Source organism: Brassica rapa, chromosome A10 (genome assembly GCF_000309985.2).
Source record: "Brassica rapa cultivar Chiifu-401-42 chromosome A10, CAAS_Brap_v3.01, whole genome shotgun sequence".
Lineage (NCBI taxonomy): Eukaryota > Viridiplantae > Streptophyta > Magnoliopsida > Brassicales > Brassicaceae > Brassica > Brassica rapa.
The window spans coordinates 7,184,968-7,200,429 of record NC_024804.2 but is presented as its reverse complement, the minus strand read 5'-3'; the positions used below and the strand labels follow the sequence as shown (position 1 = coordinate 7,200,429).

At 34.5% G+C, this 15,462-nt stretch overlaps 2 protein-coding genes, 1 long non-coding RNA gene and 3 other non-coding genes across 8 annotated transcripts; 2 read left to right on the top strand and 4 right to left on the bottom strand.

Moving 5' to 3' along the window:
• Positions 1–2,327: 2,327 nt before the first annotated feature.
• LOC117129466 lies at positions 2,328–2,420 on the bottom strand. The gene has a single exon (XR_004453113.1). It is a non-coding gene; the product is annotated as a small nucleolar RNA snoR31 (small nucleolar RNA).
• A 76-nt stretch (positions 2,421–2,496) lies between these two features.
• Positions 2,497–2,594, bottom strand: LOC117129377. Its single transcript, XR_004453026.1, has one exon. It is a non-coding gene; the product is annotated as a small nucleolar RNA R30/Z108 (small nucleolar RNA).
• Positions 2,595–2,675: 81 nt separating this feature from the next.
• LOC117129455 lies at positions 2,676–2,785 on the bottom strand. The gene has a single exon (XR_004453104.1). It is a non-coding gene; the product is annotated as a small nucleolar RNA Z107/R87 (small nucleolar RNA).
• Positions 2,786–2,882: 97 nt separating this feature from the next.
• On the top strand, positions 2,883–4,858 carry LOC108871734. Of its 2 annotated transcripts, XR_001958417.2 has the most exons (3): positions 2,885–3,247; positions 3,502–3,642; positions 4,032–4,858. It is a non-coding gene; the product is annotated as an uncharacterized LOC108871734 (long non-coding RNA). The 2 variants fall into 2 exon arrangements; XR_004452221.1 differs by having other exon boundaries at positions 2,883–3,247; positions 3,502–4,858.
• Positions 4,859–7,574: 2,716 nt separating this feature from the next.
• LOC103864859 (U6 snRNA phosphodiesterase) lies at positions 7,575–9,883 on the top strand. Of its 2 annotated transcripts, none has more exons than XM_009142627.3 (6): positions 7,575–7,832; positions 7,933–8,025; positions 8,919–9,165; positions 9,251–9,347; positions 9,440–9,505; positions 9,610–9,883. In XM_009142627.3, the coding sequence occupies exons 1-6, from the start codon at positions 7,661–7,663 to the stop codon at positions 9,805–9,807; spliced, it is 873 nt and encodes a 290-aa protein (XP_009140875.1). In that variant the 5' UTR covers positions 7,575–7,660; the 3' UTR covers positions 9,808–9,883. The 2 variants fall into 2 exon arrangements, with proteins under 2 accessions (XP_009140875.1, XP_009140876.1); XM_009142628.3 differs by having other exon boundaries at positions 9,251–9,351; positions 9,445–9,505; positions 9,610–9,667.
• A 236-nt stretch (positions 9,884–10,119) lies between these two features.
• On the bottom strand, positions 10,120–12,596 carry LOC103864860. Its single transcript, XM_009142629.3, has 8 exons — positions 12,130–12,596; positions 11,910–12,049; positions 11,739–11,838; positions 11,573–11,671; positions 11,139–11,486; positions 10,943–11,035; positions 10,657–10,863; positions 10,120–10,582 (listed from the first exon to the last, which is right to left on the bottom strand). The coding sequence occupies exons 1-8, from the start codon at positions 12,445–12,447 to the stop codon at positions 10,316–10,318; spliced, it is 1,572 nt and encodes a 523-aa protein (XP_009140877.1). The 5' UTR covers positions 12,448–12,596; the 3' UTR covers positions 10,120–10,315.
• Between the last annotated feature and the right edge of the window lie 2,866 nt (positions 12,597–15,462).

The window sequence follows — 15,462 nt, the reverse complement described above, 5'->3', positions numbered from 1 at the left end:
TATATTTGGAATAATAAGTATATTTTTTGTTTCCAAACCAATTTCATGTTTCCATGTTACTTCGTTTAAGTTAAAATATTACAAAACTACTAATTTGCAAGCTTATATCTAATACTCGCTTGACTGGTGTAGACAAGACTAAGAAATTAAAATGATTCAAGTCTTCTTTCATATCTACTATTGTATATGGTTACTAATCTTAAAAAGTCCAACAATTAGGAGATACTCGCAAGTCCACCCTTCCTATTAATATGTTAATTCATAATGCTTCTCAAATTTAAACCGTATGCTTTTTAAACATAAAAGAATACACAAAAATATTAACAAATTAAGGTAACCTTTTTTTTTTGTAAACTTAATTAGTCACACCATTTCTCGAACTCACTCACACCAGAATAAATTACTCTTTCATTTGGTCTAACAACAATGAACTTATCGTGAACAAAATTTTCGACGAAAATGTTTAGTGTTTATTGTTAGACGAATACTTTATTTTTGAAGACCATAAAATTAAATTAAATTTCATTAGAACAAAAAAATTCAAAATAACAGCAAGTTGTTGTATTCGAAACAAAATATAATAAATCATGAAAGATAGTTGAATGGTTGACACTGTATTATGAAGCTTCAAAGATTGACAACCAAAAAATAAAGGAAACCCCTAGTAGTGGGCTATAACGTAGAGATATCCACGTGCAATCTTCCACAAAAGATGGCTTGGCTCACTTTGAGTCAACTTAAAAGTGGTAAAGTCCAGAAAATGGAGATATTGTTTTCGTCGTCAAAACTCGGGAATTTCACTACTATTTGATTACAGTTGAAACCAAGGATCAAAGCATCACCTGTTGTCTCCAGCCAGAAACCAAGGTCTGCATTTATTTCCCTCTAGTGTCCAAAAGTGGTCGAACATTTGACCTCATGGCATATCTAGCTGTGCAGCTTCCATCTTGCTTTTTTCTTTGTCGGCAGCTTTGATAGCTCGGCTTGTAGACCTATTTATGTGTCCTAGCTCTGTATCAGTCCAAATGTTGTGCTGAAACTTAAATCCGAAATCCAAATTCTCTTCTAGAAGCTCATCCATATACAACATGAACTGTTCCTTTACCAGGGTCATGTTCTCGTTTTCTGCAGACATGAACTGATCGAATAGTCTGGTTCTTGTTCTCATTTGACATATGGTCTTCCACCAAGTAATTGCTGTCTGCAGGACCATTCTGCAGGAGGCTCATTTTTCTCTCTCAGTAGCTTGATCTCATGTGATGTAATCTGAGATTAGTCTTATAACTTATAAGTAGATTTCATCTTTCTTTTTGAAACTTCAATTGAAATTTATTTGCAAAACTATAAGTTTTTATTAGTTATAAATTTGTTATGTTGTGTCCATTCTTTAAATCAAGGTTGTAAAAATTGAATCGAATCTTTCATTAAAGTAGTCTCTTTAGTAAAAAAGACTGTTTAGTTTTACCTGGTCAAAACATATTTTATAAGTATTACGTTCAAGTACTAATTTCAATAGTCGACTTTATGCTCTTTTATAGAGAGAATATTATCAAGACTACGCAACGTTGATTTTGTGGGAAATACATAAATAAAAAGATGAAATATCAGATGCACATACTGGCATTCATTTCATCTCACAAGTACTAGTATATTGGATTATATCAGATTACAATTTGACACGGTAATCGTAACAAATAAACTTTGGAAAAATAGTTATCAATTATGAAATCTTAGAAAACAAAAAAAAAATACTTTCAATATTTTTCTTTTTTTTCTTTTTAATATTATATATTAATTTAATCAGCCCCAAAAATGGGGGATTGGAACAGTACACTTTGCCGGCGAACTGGGAAACGTCACGGCTAGGTTACAGACAAGAACAACTAGCCTAAAACCACAAAGAAACAAACAGAGAGGATATAAGGTTATGGGAAGAAGACATGAGGTAGCGAGCTTCCTCCTCCATCGATGAACACCGTGGCTTCAGATCCGGAACCCAAAGAAGCTTCGCGGGCTGGGTGCTCAAGACCAGCACCAGATCCGCCTCCTAGATCCTCGAAGAAGCCACCGACGGAGTGTCCCGCGGCCATAAAGCGTCGGATTCAAGATGAACCGACTCCAAACCCTAACGCCGTCGCCTGCAGTAGATTCGCTGTCTTGAAGGTCCGAGACCGTGCATGCTCCTCCACGCCTCAACCGCGGTGATGATGAGAAGCCGAGCCGACGAGAAACAGAGAACCGGGAACGCTTTCAATATTTTTCAAGTATAAAAATACGGAAATAAATTGATAAACATAAGTCGTATACACCGATGAAATTGATATAGCGGGGATTCAGAAGCTAAACTGTTATAGCATCAGATGCACATAGCATAAATCAGATCAAGTGTTGGATTAGATTAATTGATTCATCATTATCACCGTCTTTATGCATTGAATAAAGTAACAATTAAAAACCAAGCTTATCAAATAAAACAACGATTTGGGAATAAGGAGATGACTCAGTGGTGGCTAGTGATATTAGGTTCGATTCTGCCAGCAAATTTCTTCAGCTGAAATCAGAAGAGGGAGCGTTATATCCTCATCGCCATCTCCAATCCCCAAAACCAATTTATAGAGGAAAAACAAGTGACGGTAAAACTCAAATTCAAACAAGTGATGGAGAAAAAAAAGAGAGAAGGCTCAGTTCAGCGGGATTATCGACACAGAAACGATTCTCCAATTAAAAGAAGAAACGACTCATTCCGGTCTGTTGAGCTTGATATTTCCGAGTCATCACTGCCTTTCTCTGTCTCCAGAATCTTTATATATAAAGTTGATTTGTGTGATGCACACAAGCCTCCACGACACCAAAAGAGAGGGGGCTTTTTTTGACATGTGTCGGCTCGGGAGTGGATCGGTGTTTCTCACACTCTCCCTTCTCTGCGAACGCGTCGCTTACGTCTGTGTGTTTGTCCCACCAAATAGGTTGGGCTTTTGTGTGATTAATATAGGCCCAAATATGATTAGGTTATTTTTCTTCTTGGTCGTTCTTCTTCTTCCCTGCCTCTTGACAGAAAGTCGACAACGTAACGTCCCAAGAATATTTGCTCTGATATTTATTCTGAGTTTTCCTTTCATTAATCCTTTCATTTAATTCTCACTTATCTCTCGTCTTTTCAACTTCATTATTTTCAATCCTATAAATTGAGGACCATAACTTTGCTCTAGCAAACAATCCATTCCTTGGAACACAGCCTACAAAAATGGTGACTTCCCATCTCTTGCTTATTAAACTTTGGTGTTGCTATATTTTAAGAAAAAGATTTGTTACAGCGGTGCCTGTTAATTTATCGTAAATGGACATGCTTATCTGTGTAGATGTTACAGATTTTGACCTCTACAAATACTGGGCATTTTTTTTCCTACCCTGCTTGCTTTTACTTCATTGATGCTTATCTTTCTCCTGTGACATGTGTGGTTCCTAATGTTTTTCCTGCATTTTTTTTAATTTGTCGTACAGAGGCAATATTAGCTTTGTTCAGACTTCAGACAACAAATTACTTAGAAAGCTCATAACACCTTCTCTTCCACAATCCAATGACAAAACCAAAGCTCTCCAAATAACCCCTGAAATCCATTCATGGCATCAAAAGATCTACGGGTATTGCTTCTATCTTTCTATAAATATTTTAGTCATTTGGATTCTGTTTCGGCCAGTATGATATAATATGATATTGATTCTTTCTCGCCTTGAAATTTAAGTTCAAGTTCATGTTTCTTTATAAAGGTCAACATTATTTTTTTCTTTTCTACATTTCTGATACTCCACCTATATTATAGCGTAAGAGAATCCCTAAAATTGACGTTCCTAAAACTGATACCATGTAATTAAAAAATACTTCACCTATATTTGTTCTTATGAGGTGTCGTTTGTGGAGCTAATTTTTTTAATTGTATTTTGCATTGCGGTTAAGTGTATGTGAAGTATTTTTTAGGACTAATGATTAGTATGGTTGTAGCTTGATCAATGTGTTATTGTATTTCCTGCAGATGATGCTTTTCTCCATCTGATTCAGCCAATGAAATAAGCATATTGATCACAATAATGCTCTTTAGCTTCTATGACTATGAGCAAACACTAATGGTTGGTTTTTAATATGTCCACTTGAATTTCTCTTATCAGATGCATAAGACTGTGATAGTCTTTGAAAGTGGTCAAACCACATGAATTTTATGTTGATTTTGAGATGATTTTGTACTTTACTGCAACCTCCAACCACCTCAGTTACGGTGCGCACTGCTTACTGCAATGGGCGTCTCCTACAAGCCAAAGAACCTTGCCATTGCTTCCAGAAGATTCTTTGGCACTAACCCAAATCTAGCGAGCTAGGCCAAGATGGCTACAGCTACACAAGTTGTGCAAATCCCTAAACGCAACATGACCCATGAAACCAAGCTTAACTACGACTTAAAAACCCGTTTGTGATATGCAGGTCAACTTATATCCCGATCTGCATAGGACAAAAGGATGTGTCATGTCCTTCACCGCCCGGTTTCTACCAACCCAGGAAGAAAGCGTATGTTCTGTATGTGATATTGCAGTCATTGGCGTAGACGCATCTGGTCTGCTCGCTTTGCTCTCCGTTTCAAGTCCGGTGATCAATTCAGATTGGTAACTTTGAGAGTCTTATGTGGTTTTCTACCTCTGTGGATGAGGTTAAGTAAAAGTGACTTTAAATAAAGAAAAATATTGTTTTGACAAAGTTATACATATTCTGCAATTTGTAAATTGTGAATGATGTAGCTAGGACTATAATCTATTATTTTATATATAGTCATTGTAGGAGTTCGTTTATATATTTTTTAACTTACTTCAAGTATGTTTCCGGTATGTGAAAACATGAAATACTTACTGTATGAGTATAAAATTAATAAAACAGAGTTTTGAAATGAAATCATTACAGCAGAGTAGAGGAATGAGCATACATATAAATAACTGTATACACACTTGGTATTGCATAAATTAAATATACAAACATCTTTTATAAAGCGTAACTTATATAGATCGTAGATATAAGAGTATTACATAACTACGGTAGACAGAGACCCAAAAGCTTGCCTAAAAGAAACATAATCCCCACAAAATTTTGAAAAAACAAATAAAAACATAGAGGGCCATCAGTGTGATGTAATACTTGACTTATAGACTGCTAAATGTTTACTTAAGATTTGGTTTATTTATTTTTGTAACATTTTTTAATTGACCGCTAAAATCAGTTACAATCAAACCCAATTAATTATAATGTTTTAAAAGACATTTTAAAATGGAAAAGATTGTAGACTTGGGACGTTTTCGGTTTTGGTTCTCAATTCGTTCATGTAACAAAGTAATGAACCGGCTAATATCCGAGATAATTAAGATCCCGTTTGGTTTTATTTTTTTTTGGTTAGTTCAGGTTAAAAAGTCGCAAATTTTGAGTTTTCAGATTAAGTATTAGATTTTCAGGTTCTCGGATAAAATTTTAGATAATTCAGATAATTTTAAATTTTTGGATAAATTAAAATTATTCTGGTAACTCGGATATTTCAGATTATAAATAGTATTTTTGAATTATTTGATTATTTTAAAACTAAATATAGTTGATATTAATTTATAAGTTTATATATTATATTTTAGAAATTTGGGCACCGTACGATTCCAGTTCCTTGGTTCTTGGATAATTGATAAAATCCAAACCCAAAATGAACTTTTTTTTTGTTTGGTTATGTTTTTTGGTTTCGAATAAATGTGCACGTACCTACTCATGATATATGTTCGTTTAATTGGTTTTGTATTTGATTTCCGCTATGAACCAATTATATTCTAATCATGTTTAACATATTAATATAGACTAGATTTTGACCCGCGCAGGCGCGCGGGTGTATATTTTGAAAAATATGTTGATATTTGTTTTTCATGTAATTATTAGGATTTGGAAAAATGAATCCGAAGAACATAACCGATACCGATCCAAAGATATAGTACCAAACCCAAACATAAATTGATTAAATATTCTAATTATTCAAAATTTTGTTATTTAGAGAACCGAATCTGATCCGAACCGAAGTATTTAGGTATCCGAATTTATCTAAAAATAGATTTATATACTTATATGTATTAATTATTTTTAGATTTAACGTATATAAAACATCAAAAATGATACTTTTAAATTGGTTTAAATACTTGAAAATATATATAGATAGTCAAAAGTAAATATCTGAAATAGTTAAAGTATACTCAAATCACCAAAAATACTTAAAATAATTATTGATTTCGTATCCAAAATTTTAAATCAAGCCAATTGATATGTTAAGTTTAAGTATTATGACATATGTTATTCAAATTTATACGTAATATATTATTTTATTTATACATTTTGAGAAATTTAAAATATATAATGATTTAAGACTTTAAAAATAATTTAAATTAGTTATCCAAACTCAAACCAAACCCGCAAAGATCCAAATCGAACTCAAACCAAAATTTAGAAATATTCTAATAAGGCTGAAATCTTTGACCCCGAAAACCCAAAATACAAACCGATCAGAAGTAAACCCGTATGGGTATCCAAAAGCCCATCCCTAGTCATTATTATATATCGTATTTTATCATCATATAATTAATCGTATTTTATATGTACCATCATATAAGTAATCATATAATTAATAGTATTTTATACATACCATCATATAAATAATTACATATATTATATTTTTAAAACTTAATATGAAATATGAAAACCATAATTTGAGTTGGTATTTCAAATTGGGCTTTGTATTATATTTTTCTTATATATATTGACAATATTTTTTTATAATGGTTATTGAAAAATAGTTTAGTAAAAATCCATTTTTGACTATATGTATAGTTTTGAATCAATTTTTGATATAAATCAAATTTGAATTATTATTTTGATTTGAAATATGTATATAAAGTTTCAATTTAATTTTATGGTTAGTTTAGAAAAAAAATTTTTAGGGAATTAGATTGACCCATTTTGGTATATTTTAAAAGTGGCCTAGATAACTTTCAATTTTTTAAAAAAACATAAGCCCATTACTTTTTTTCTTAATACTACTATCTTTGTTTTCAAACAAAAATATTTTTTTTTAAAAGACTGCAATCAATGTTTCCAAACACTCCAAATTTTTAAAAGTCCTATTCAAGTCTCCAAACACTCCAATTTTGTACTTGAGTTTTAATAAGATAGATGCTACATAATATCCATTGAAAAACCTAAATATCGAATTTATATAAGAATTAAGATTCTAATAATATAACTATTTAATAATAGAAAAACCGGCGCGTAGCGCCGGAAAACCCCTAGTAATCAAATAAACTATAAAATAAACGAATCAATTAAAAACAGCGAAACAACCCTAGATTTTTAGATAGACGCAACTAAGGATGGTTATAGAATTAGGGCGATTGCTGTGTAAATATATAGTGTTCATAGTTAGGGTTTATCTAGTTCACTGTGGAGGCCCATTTTCAGCCCATTAGATTTATTCCCAGATGTTTTGGGTTTAAGTTCGGTTCGATTTAATAAGAATTGGTTTATCCCGGTTCTATTTGGAATGGAAATGGAATATTTATTTTTTTTGGCTCGACTTTGTTATTTTTCTTTTGATTGGCGGCGATGGACGCATTGAGAGCTTCTTACGGTGACTCTTCATCAGACTCCGATACTGATGAACTTTCTCCGGCTGCTGAAAATCACGGCGAGGTATCAACCTCTGGGAAACACGGGAAGGAGTCGATTTCTTTGCCTCCTCCGCCGCTTTCGCTTCTCGAATCCATTGGATCAACAGGTGATGATGATGCTCGCAGATTGTGTCAACTCTGACTGCTCATGAATCTAATTCATACATACGTATCACTCTCATCACGTTTTGAAAAAAAAAATCTCAGGTTCTTTGGATGTCTACTCAACGGAGACTGTGACTCGAGTAAGGAACTTTCCTCATGTCCATGGAAACTACGCTTTGCATGTTTACATCCCTGGTAATCATGAGTGCTTGTTTGTTTAGTTTAGTGTATGATGCTTACATGAAGTTATTGGTAGAAGAAAGCTAATGAACATGATTGATGGTCTTAAACTCAACCCTAGGAACATAGTCTCAGTTTCTTTCTTACTGTGCATCAGTCTCAGCTAGGTGCTTGTACTAGGCCTGGGCGTTATTGCTCATAAGTACCATTCGGTTTTTTACTAATTATCGGATCGGGTTCGGTTCGGTTCTTTCGGGTTCGGTTCGGATCGGATTTAACCAATGTTTAAAATCGTACAAAAATATATTTTTAAAAACTTCGAAAATTGACCAAATTTTTTTCAAAATATATAAATTATTTACAAATCTAATTAAAAATTAGTTAAACTATCTAAATTAACTAAAAAGTATTCAAAGTAACAAATAAAACAAACTACAAAAATATTTTGAATACTCTAAAATATTTAAATCACCTTAATATATATAAAAACATTAACATATTTAACTAATTTCGGATATCTTCAGATCCTAATTCGGATTTCGGTTCGGTTCGGGTTATAACCAAAGTCCAAAGTAGTAAGCTCATAAGTCCCATTCGGATATTTTTGTAAAACAGTTCGGATTCGGTTTCGGTTTTTCCGGTTCGGGTTAAGGTCGGTATTTCGTGTTGAGTTAAAAACGCCCAGGCCTACTTGTACAATCAGATAAAAGAAATACTTTTTTTTTTGTAAAATGCCACTCTATAAGAAAATAAAACTATATCAGATTATGTAGCCTACTGCAGTGACAATGATCTTCCATGAAAATTCTATTAATGCCTCTTGCTATCCTATCAGTATGAACTCTGTGTATCACTTTTCTTTCTTCCTTTACTCATGCTACTTATTTTTATTTTGGATGAAATTTTAGTTTTTATACCGCTATTGGCGAAGAAGGAGATTGCCTGTGTTTTAAAGAGGGTTGCATCACTTGTTCCCCATCTTCATTTGGTCGAAGCTGATATTCCACTCAACATTCTTTGCAACGATGACCAGAAGCTTGACCATGCTTTGGGGAGAGAGTTCCACATAAGCTTGGGAAGAAGCGTTCCTCTTCGTGTTCATCAGATTAACTCTCTGGTTTCTATGCTTAGGCAAAAACTTCAGTTACACAAGAGGTAAACAAACATCGTTTCTTGTGAACCAGTTTGATTGTATTCGATGCTTGGATTTATGAATTGTTTCCTCTTCTGTTTTCGATAGATATTGGATGGATTTTAATAAGTGGGAAGTCTTTGTGAATGACGACTCTACTCGTTCTTTCCTCTCTTTGGAAATCACCACTTCTGGACTATCCGAGGTATGCTGTACAACAAGAGTTACCTTGAATGTGTTAGCTTTTTGTATATATCGTGTTAGGTATTGTACTAACCCTCATATCTCTGCTTTTAGATAAGCAAGCAAATTGATGCTGTTAATGAAGTTTACAAGCTTCACAATCTTCCAGAGTTCTACAAGGTCCATTTCCTTACTTTACAGCTAGTTAGCTTGATTCATAGTCATCGGTTCATAGTCACCAACACTTAACCCACCCATCGGTTCTGCTTCACTTTGTCATATAGGATCCACGACCACATATCTCCTTGGTCTGGGCGTTGGGTGATATCAGAACTTCCCTAAAGGGAGCTGTTGATGGGGAACTGAAGAAGCTTAGAGCTGGTGGTTGCGTGCAAAATCGTATATTCACCTCTAAGTTTTCTGGGATCGAGTGTAAGATAGGAAACAAAACACACAAAATATGTAAACTCCCAGATGAATAATATCTCTGTATTACAATACCTATCAGTATCAGGTATGCATTTGTAACGACATAGACACATGAGTTTACTATTTTTATTTGGGTGGTCCAATAGTGTCCTTGTGCTTAGGAAAAGAGAGTTAATGAACAGTCTTTGTGCTTAGGAAAAGAGAGATATCTAACATGATGGTGAACATAATAGATTTTGCTGGTCCATCCGTAAGGGAGAATATGTATGTATCACTGAGACTATTTACGTATCTGTTTTAACACAAGCTTGTTAATGTACGATTCCATAAACGTCTCCGTCCGTTCTGCATTTTCCCCATTGCAATGAAAAAGAGAGTTTTTTTTTTGGTTATTTTGGGAAGATAATTAAATGAAATCAGACACTTGAGAACTCCACTTTAATCTCTCAAAGGGTTTTTTTTTTTCCTGTGTATGGACCCTTTTCTTCCAGGGAAGTTTCATCAAAACAATGATCCATGATATGCTAATACAACTGTTGAAACTATCAGAGAACTTAGCTACTAAAGACCAGGAATTGCCTCCAGGTTATACTTCTCTTCAGCTTTTTGAGTTTCACCTTCTCGGTTCTCCGCAGCTTTTGGTTTCTCCAACGCATCTAGGGTCTGGAGATACATATAGGAAGAACTCTGACTGATTTTGCTACTTGGATTGCTTATTTGACTAGCAAGAAACCGACGGATGAGTCCTCTCAGAAACGGAGCCAATGTATCAGGTTCATGTTCTAGGTAATACATGATTCCTCCCATACATCCACAGAATACAGCAACCTGATTTCATTAACGTTGTTCTATTGTTTAAAAGGGGAAGAAAGTTCGAAACAAGAATATTTGTTCAAGTATACCTCGGCGTTTTTAATATTGGGAAGAATGTGGCGGTTAACAAGTATCTCCCACAGAGAATCTCCAGCTCGGGGAAGAACATATAGAGCAAGCTCAGAGCGTCTTGGTTTTTTCTCTAGCATAACCGAAAGAGCAGCTACACCACCCGCAAACCAGTAAACGAGCTTGTGGTCCTTGGATGCAACTTTTCTATGGGCACATATGAAAGCCTAGTGCAAAATGGAAGGGTTTTAGGAAACTAACTGTGTGAAATGAAAGGAGACGATCAAAATGTCAAGACCAGCTAACCTGAAAAATCCCAACAAAAGCAGACAAGAAGGAAGTGGATCGAACTGAATCTCTGATTGCATTCCAAGATGTCCGGTAAGGAGAAGCCATGAACTGAAAGTGTAGTAGGATGGATGGCATCAGAAAGAAAGAAAGAAAAACAGACATTTATCTCTGACTAGAGCCTAAACCAATATGATTCTAAAAGACTCCTTACCTTTTGCAGGTGTAGGACGACATATGGGACAAATGTCAGGGAGAAGTATAATGGAAACGTTTTCTTGAATGTAGCTGACATTGCATTAGCATTTTGAGCCATACAGGAATTAGTGTGTGGATGAATCGCTGAACAAGGGATGATGGAAGCAAACTCTTGGACCATCACATCACTGGCTTCGTTTTTACTAGAAATATAGGCTGATAAGGAGGCTACATCGATTGGACCACCTCTGCAGCATTCTCTTACAGCCTGGTAGACAGGCCTTGCAACTGGACCTGTCTTCTGAATAAACTCTCTATATGACTTGGGCAAGGTTTCAGGACGCATTATAAACGCATACATAACCTGCACCCCCAACAGAATTAGCACAACTCAATCAGAATGAAAATAATAAATATGATAAGTAAAGCTTATCTGAACCTCAAAAATACCTGGGAACAAGCAAGAGAAAAAAGTAAAGAATCTCCATGTCTCCAATGGCTTCCCCAAAGATGGAATTTGTTCTTTGACTTTGCGGAATTGTAAGCCGCCTGTTGAGAACATAAAAGATCAAGACTCTCAAAGATAGACAGACCAGTGTAGTGATAATGATTCTACCTGGCCTAATCTAGCCAAGAGGTAGAGAGCAAGTGTGCGCCGCTGGTTGGAATCATCTAACGCGAGAACCGACAAACCGGCAATTGAACCTGCTAAAACTCTGCTCCACCCTTTTAATCAAACAGCAGAAGCATACAAGAAACGTGAGATACATACAAAACATAAACTTACGAATTCAATGGCGTCTCCTTCTTTCTCCACTTCCTCAAACAGCATCTGAGTGCGTGATAGGAGCCGGTAAAGCCACCAAAGAGTAAACCAATACGACATGCTTCTTCCCTAACAATCAAGTCTTTCTCTGACACAAGTTGCTGCAAAACCAAGGCATATATGAAGATTACAGCTTCTTGTTTTTAAGAAAAGCAAACATCAAATCGAGATTCTTGCTCACCTTGAGATCGAGCAGGGACGAGTAAGACTGCCCTCTGGCGAGCTTGAAGGCGCGGAGAAGGATTCCGATCCCTACTCTGACGCCGTAGGAGAGGAGGAAGCTCTGGCACAGATTGCCGATCGCATTGGCCACGCAGGAGACGTCTGCGTGATCGCACAGATCGCCGTGAGATCCACGCGCCGCCGAACGCTGTCTACGCTGAAGCTCCGCCATGGCCTCGCGTAGCCTCTCCTCCGCCTCACGGAGCCGGTGCTCAGCCTCGGCGCCGTCCAGGGACAAAGGAGAATCCAAAGACGGCTTGGAGAAGGACGATGGCATCTTTGAAATTTTAATCTTTTCAAATTCACCGAAGAAAGAAATGAATCAAACGTTGGGACTAGTGACGAAGAAGAATCAGGATAATGCCTTGACACGTCATCATTTATTTTCTTATCTTTTCACAAATGAAATATTACTCTACACGAACAAATGGTGAGTGATCAAGATGACTCAATTCAGTTATAATATTTTTTAAAAGAATAGTATATGACCTATTAAAAATTTGCCTAGATCTAACATAAGGTTCGCAGTGTAGATCATGCAGATCAAGCAGATCACGCAGATTAAGTAGATCAACTGTTGGACTAGTCCAACCAGATTTTAAATTTAACTTCTATATTAATTTAAGTAATTATATATACAAGTATGGGAAGATTACTCAAATAACACTAAATCATGTTTTTATTACTAGATTAGCTTATAATTTTTTTTTAATTACTAGACTGTTTTTTATACCCATAATGCCCTTATTTTCTTTGTTAACAAAAAAACATATTTACAAAAATGCCATTATTATTTTTTTGCCACGTCATAAAAAATTTGCCACGGACAAATAAGTTTGCCGATAAAAATCTGCCACACGAGATAACAGTTTTTTCTAGTCTCTGACAGATTTATTACATACCGCAAACTTATTAAAACAGACTTGATATCATTAAATACTTTCAGGAATAAGTCTACTATACGTTGCAATAGATTTATTTACGTTGGCAGGTTTTTTTCAGCTAACAACTTTTGTATAACAGATTTTTGTTGTATGATAGCAGGTTTTTAAAATGTGGAAGACTTTCTTGCAGCCAACAAAATTTTTCTCGTAGACTTTTGTATAGTTTGGCAGATTATTTTGTTTTTGAAGTAGCATACATATTTTCTTCGTTTATAAACGGCTAACTTTTCGAATAAGTATACTTTGTAGCAGACTTATAAATTAATAACATAACTAACTCTATATCATAGCACGTTTTTAAGTACGTTATGGCAGTTATATGTAGTAACAGACTTTTAACGTGGCTGATTAATTCTCTTCTTATAAAACTTCATTTCTCACTCCCTTTGCTGATTTATTATTTGTGGTGTCCTTTTATGCGAATTTCAGTGTTGGTAATTAAGAGTAACATCCTTTCATGGTGAACTGAAAGTGAGTAATATTGTGGAGTTCAATTTGATCTATCATAACACAATCTTTGAGCGGCACACTCTGAAAGATTCCTCAAACATTGTTGAACGAAGCTCACTACCATTAAAAACTTGCTGCTGTATGGTTCGTGTCAATTTTGCATACCTCCAAGTTCAAGACTTCCTCCTTCCCTGATGATCCTCCTGCTCCTCGTACTGCAACTTTTGCTTCTTCCTGGACTAGAGATAATTCAGGTTTTTGATTGGCGGATTCTAAATGAAGCTGCCAGCTGGTTCAAAGATCTAATAGCAGAATCAAAATCATCTCCAACATTCGTTGATTGCTCGCTCAAGAATCTAAACTCATACAAAAGTCAAGAAAAGTTACAATCTTGCAAATACCCAACAACAAAGTTTGAAACTTTCGGGATCGAAAAGCTCACATGAGTATCCATGTCGGGGAAAATGGCGGTGAGGTGATCGAGAAGAAAAGAGGAGGAGAAACGAGAGGGAGACAAGGAACAGAGTTTCTTTGAGAGGGGAGGAGAAGAAGTCTCAAACAGAGATCTCTTTCCGCCGCAAACAATCACAGACAACATGTTATATGCTTCCCTTCTTCTTCCATTTACTTAATCAACGAACAGTGTCACTAGCTTGGCTACGCTTACGTTGCGCCAAGAAAGTGCAAACAAGATCGAATCAAGGTGAAATCATGTTAAACTGAGGAATTTGAGAAATCGAGGGATTTAGGGTTCATGGGTTACAACTTAGGGGGCTGGGGAGTGAACTTTAAAGAAAAAAAAAATTTCCACTCCAAGTGTTTTAAATAAATGAAAATTTTACTTAAAAATTTTTTTTTTGTTTAATTCAGTTATTTGATAGGGTTATTTTAGACTTTTGCTGGTATTTTTTTCCTTTTCTCTTTTTGTGTGTTAATCTAGTCATTACACAAAAAATATGAGTTATTATAGGTAATTTCTCTATAAAATATGACAAAATCAATTTATTTAAATGGTTATTAGAAAACATATGAAATTTTTATGATTTTTATAAAATTACAATTTTAAACTTAATTAAAAACCAGCTTTTAAAATCGAACTAGATTATGATTTTAGCATGTTTGACCGGTTTTTGATTGGATTTACTGGTATAACTCAAATCCGGTTTTTAACACAACCAGAAACAAGTCAAAAAAATGAGTCACGGTCTGACCAGTTTGATCTACCGTTCCACTGCTCCGGTCCAATTTTCAAAACATTAATTACAGTTTATAATGATAAAAGCAATTTAAAAATATATTATATATTTAAATAATAAAAATAACAATAATATATATAATATACAAATATAATACGTAAATAACAATAAATATTTCACTAATGTTATGTTACTAAATCTTTAAAATTAAAAAATGAAAATATTAGTAATTAACCAAATATTTCTATTTTCCATTAACAAAAAATCTCATTGTCTACTTGTCTCTCATATGTGAAATTTTAATTATGTAAATGTATAATATTGTAGTTTAAATATGATTAGTATTAAATATAAAAAATTATAGAAGATTATTAAATATATTAATAATTGGTAATAAAATGATTTATTGGTCAAAAAAAGAAAAAAAGTGGGAGAATATCACCAAATAAGTGTCCGAATGGAGGAGCGGGACAAGTGCAGATTTCCTGCACATGCAGTTTTCTCGCACTACATTCACCATTCACCATTTTCTGTTTACAAAAGCAGTTCAAACGGAAGATCTGCATGTAATTCAATATTTTTTGTCTTTTTGAAGAAAAAGCAGGAGATCTGCATGCAGATCTCACCCGCCAACATTTGATGGTGTTGATCTGTTTTTTTTTTTGTTTAGTCAATAAATAACTTTGTTACAACACATAACTT

Coding starts and splice junctions, on each gene's coding strand:
- LOC103864859 (XM_009142627.3), top strand. CDS start 7,661: ATGGACGCATTGAGAGCTTCTTACGGTGACTCTTCATCAGACTCCGAT. Junction 9,166..9,250: donor AAACTTCAGTTACACAAGAG/GTAAACAAACAT, acceptor TGTTTTCGATAG/ATATTGGATGGATTTTAATA. Junction 9,348..9,439: donor CCACTTCTGGACTATCCGAG/GTATGCTGTACA, acceptor CTCTGCTTTTAG/ATAAGCAAGCAAATTGATGC.
- LOC103864860 (XM_009142629.3), bottom strand. CDS start 12,447: ATGCCATCGTCCTTCTCCAAGCCGTCTTTGGATTCTCCTTTGTCCCTG. Junction 11,487..11,572: donor TTTCTCTTGCTTGTTCCCAG/GTATTTTTGAGG, acceptor TTGGGGGTGCAG/GTTATGTATGCGTTTATAAT. Junction 11,036..11,138: donor TCGTCCTACACCTGCAAAAG/GTAAGGAGTCTT, acceptor CTACACTTTCAG/TTCATGGCTTCTCCTTACCG.